Below are 3,880 nucleotides of genomic sequence, written 5' to 3' on the forward strand. Positions count from 1 at the left end.
AGTTGTGTTTACATGTGTTTCTATGGGTCGCCCTCCCAACTCGCACCCCTGTACGTTTCGCGATGTTTTAAAAACACTTCGCCTCGGTGATGAGATTTCAAACTTTCACGATATGTTCTCGGATGTTCACGGTTACTCTGCACCGAATAAATACATCACAGGTGTCCCATGAAATTAGAAAACTGCGTTGAAATGTTTCGGTTCCATGCATTCCTATGGGCGCTAACCCTACTTTTCACCCCCAGTGGGCTGCGGCGCCGCGAGCGCCCCCTTTGTTTGTAAACACGGTGTTGGTCTATACGCAGTACCTTGAGAAGTGTGTTCAAGCTGAATTTAACTGAGCCTCGGCTCAGCACACCATGCCTTTCACGTCCGTTGCACGGGTACACTCGCAAGACGTTTGATCTCCTGAAATCTGGACGGAAAAGCCAAATTATCATTATACCTACCGTTTATGACACAATGACAAAGGGCGCAGCTGTGGTCACCATCATCATCGTCGTTTCCTTGCGAATCGCGCGCTCTCTATTGGAACGCCTGTCGACGACAAAGAAGTAGGCATAGCACCTGGGCGGCAGTGGCCACGAACGTTCCCTACTAGTACCGACGCAACGCCCCCCAAGCCGCCCCCACGGCCGCCTGCGCTGGCGGGCACGCGCCGCCGGCTCAGCGTGTGCCAATCCATGGAATCCGTCATCCTGCTGAACGAGGCCAAAGCCTCGGGCTCATCCGGCTCGCCCGCGAGCTGTAGCTCAGCCGAAGAGACGCTGCGCCTGGAAGGCTGTCTGTCTGCCGAGAGGCAGCTCATGAGCTTTGCACGCGGCTATCCGCGCGAGGGTCGCACTATGCTCCTGTACGGAGCGTCGGGTTCGGCCTTCATCTACCTAGCCAAACTGGTGGCCAAAGACAACCCTCACTGGGAGGTACACTACGTTCGGATGAAGCAGTTCCTGGGCCGCTCCATTGGACGCGACTGCCACAAGGAACTGCAGTCCCTCTTCACCGCGGCTAAAGAGAAAGGAAAAGTGAAGATGGTGTTCTTCTACCTGCTGGACACTATTTACGGGGACACGCTGGCTCCAGGGGAAATGGAGTATGCGCAGCGGTTTCGGCGAGTCCTGCCAGACTACCTGAGGCAAGCCGTGTCGACAGAGAACAAAGAACTTGCCGTGGTGGCGTCCGCGAAGAAACCCTGGCTCCTCCGTGGGGACCTGGAGCCTCTTTTCGAGCGGTGGGTGCACGTGGGCTTGCCGGGATCGGCCGAGAGGATACGGCTCCTTAAGGCGCACATCGGCCAGGTACCCTGCTCGCTGAGCGACCCCAACTTCCTCCAGCTCTCGCGTATGACTGAAGATTATACCTACTCTGAGATCGGAAACGTGGTCGAAGAGGCCCACCTTGGTCCCTTCAAGCGCATCGAGATGGCGACACACTTCCGACAAGTGGGCCGCCATTGGGAGGTGTGCGCACCATCAGATCGCGGCGCTGTAGAGTTGTCATGGGACACAATGAAGCCAACAGACGTCAAGGAACCCATCGTGTACGAGGACCTTCTGGATGGCTTCGTCAAGGTAGAGCTGCGTCGAACTGACAAGGAGCTGGCGCTAATGGAGGAGACCCAGAAGGCTCACTCTGAACCTAAGAAGCAAAACTGAATCCGCATCGTGAGCTCAGCGTCTGAATTTAGTGGCGCCTATCTGTATTGTGCACATCACTACGTCATATAAATGTGACTGGCAGCAGAAAGAGTTTTCGCGTGGCTCATTTCCTGCTTCCGTGAGCACGAGGAGCAACATTCAACTTAAGTGGCGAAAGTACGGGCACTTGAGAATAAATTTGGGTCAGCTCCAGGGTGCAAAAAAATGGCAGTGGCTTAGCTCAGCTATGCTAGGATATATGTAGCGAGAGGTACGTTTCCCTGCCTGAGCTCGTTGTGATCATGTATGTTTAGCAATGAGAGACATTGGGTATACATATCTTTTATCATTTTGCTTGACAGAGATGAAGACTGCCCGATGATCTGTGAAGTAGCATACAGCGGCATCAATTTTGTCTATACAGTATTTCGGTTTGTCTATAGCACTACACACGTGTCCAAACGGATTGTTTGCAAAGTCTGCTTCAAATGTCCGGGTCGCAGATGCACTTTCGGAAACTCGAATGGAGGGGTCAGTCACACATGCCTTGAAATCCTCCTCTGTTGACTCTCGTTGACTAATCCCTTCCATAGGCCCCATATCGGCGGCCATGCTCCTGTATTATGCTCGGCAGTCTGGCAACGCCGTTTGGCAAGGCGTTCCTTTCTATTCGGGAATCTCCGCTGCTTTCATCGCCTTCTTACGCTCATTCTTTGCTACTGCTATGCGCCGCTTTTTACGCTCTGCCGGCGGCTGCGTTTCGATAGAGGCTAAACGAAGAGACGTCCCTGTGCTGTGCGATGTCAATGCAAGTTCAAGATCACCAGGTCGAAATTACTCCGCCGCCCTACACTATGGCTCTGCTCTCCACCTTCCCTCCTGCCTTCCTCCCTTTCATTACAGCGCGGTGCAGGTTGTTGTTGTTGTTGTAGTTCTCCTTTAATGTGATGGCACATACCCACACAGGGGGATCGGCCAAGAATTGGGGTGCAGAGATATTAGATTTTGAGATGTATAACTACATCGCAAAAAAAAAATAAATAATAAATAAATGCTAGGGAATAGAGAAGGAAATGTAAATATGATAAACCAAAATATAAAAGAGTAAATACTAACGCACGCAGTAGGAGAATAGTAAGGTTTATATGTACAGAGTAAAACTTCAAAGCATATTAGCAAGGTAGACGTTTTGTTTCTATTAAGAAGTTTTGAATGACGTTAAAAACATGCCTGTGGCTGTACCCAAGCATGGTGGCACCGAACGATAATAAAATTTGGCTGCTCAAATTAAGACCCAGCTGTTGTAACGGCTTCTCTAAATACCGTTTTCTCATCATGGTAAAACGGCGACAAAATATCAAGAAATGATCTATTGTTTCCGGTTCCCCGCAGAATGCGCAGACAGGAGAAAGCGCCAAACCAGACCTGTGCATATATAAATTTAGGGGCGGAATACGACAGCGTAGCCTGGTTAGAGAGACCTCAGTCTGCCTTGATTGACATGATTTCCTATTCCAGGAATACTTGAGATGCAGGTAGTCATCCGATGATAAAATAGATCCAGACTGCGTGCTTAATAAAGTACGCCGCCGAAATCGTGCTGCTGTTATGTACGCTGTTGCCGGGAGGATGGGCAATACAGGGCCGTTCAGAGAATTTTTAGCTAGTCTGTCAGCAACCTCATTGGCTGTCACATTGCTGTGTCCTGGTACCCACAGTATATGTATGAGGCTCAAATGTGAGGGGAGCAATGAAAGAAAGGTGTTTAAAATTGGCGAATCCATATTCGAAGAAAGCGACAAGCACAAGGAATAAGAGTCTGTAATTACAGCCACTGTTGAGTATGTTGGGTCTAGTTTGCGCAGAGCAAGCACCACCGCCAGCAACTCCGCCTGGAAAATTGGAGTAAAATCCGGAAGACGGACTGAAAAAGCCCAGTCTAAAAGCGGACAGTATATTCCAACGCCGGCTTTTTCATTAAATTGAGAAGCATCCGTTGCTATCGTTATGCTAACGGGAAGACTTTGTAAATGATCTTCTAATAATCCATTTAAAATGTGAGGTGATAAGTGTTTTGCATTATTTGGGAAAATTTCATCATAGACAATTTGAACCGACGATGCACTTACTTTTGTTGAAAGTAAGTTAGAAAGGACTACGTGCAAAGGTTGTAACAGATTTTGCACTAGAATTACCTGCGGGATATGAAACCGAGGCCATCCGACTCCAAAAAAGGAGTCTGG

The 3,880-nt window shown here is 49.4% G+C and overlaps 1 protein-coding gene across 1 annotated transcript; it reads left to right on the forward strand.

Moving 5' to 3' along the window:
* The first annotated feature begins 683 nt into the window (after positions 1 to 683).
* On the forward strand, positions 684 to 1,655 carry LOC146199769 (uncharacterized). The gene has a single exon (XM_084592194.1). It carries the CDS (start codon positions 684 to 686, stop codon positions 1,653 to 1,655), a length of 972 nt encoding a protein of 323 aa, XP_084448320.1.
* The last annotated feature ends 2,225 nt before the right edge of the window (positions 1,656 to 3,880 follow it).

This window comes from Amblyomma maculatum, chromosome 2 (assembly GCF_055883805.1).
Source record: "Amblyomma maculatum isolate TAMU_Amacu chromosome 2, ASM5588380v1, whole genome shotgun sequence".
NCBI lineage: Eukaryota > Metazoa > Arthropoda > Arachnida > Ixodida > Ixodidae > Amblyomma > Amblyomma maculatum.

What these genes read in the sequence shown, in the direction of transcription:
- LOC146199769 (XM_084592194.1), top strand. Translation starts at nt 684, where the DNA reads ATGGAATCCGTCATCCTGCTGAACGAGGCCAAAGCCTCGGGCTCATCC.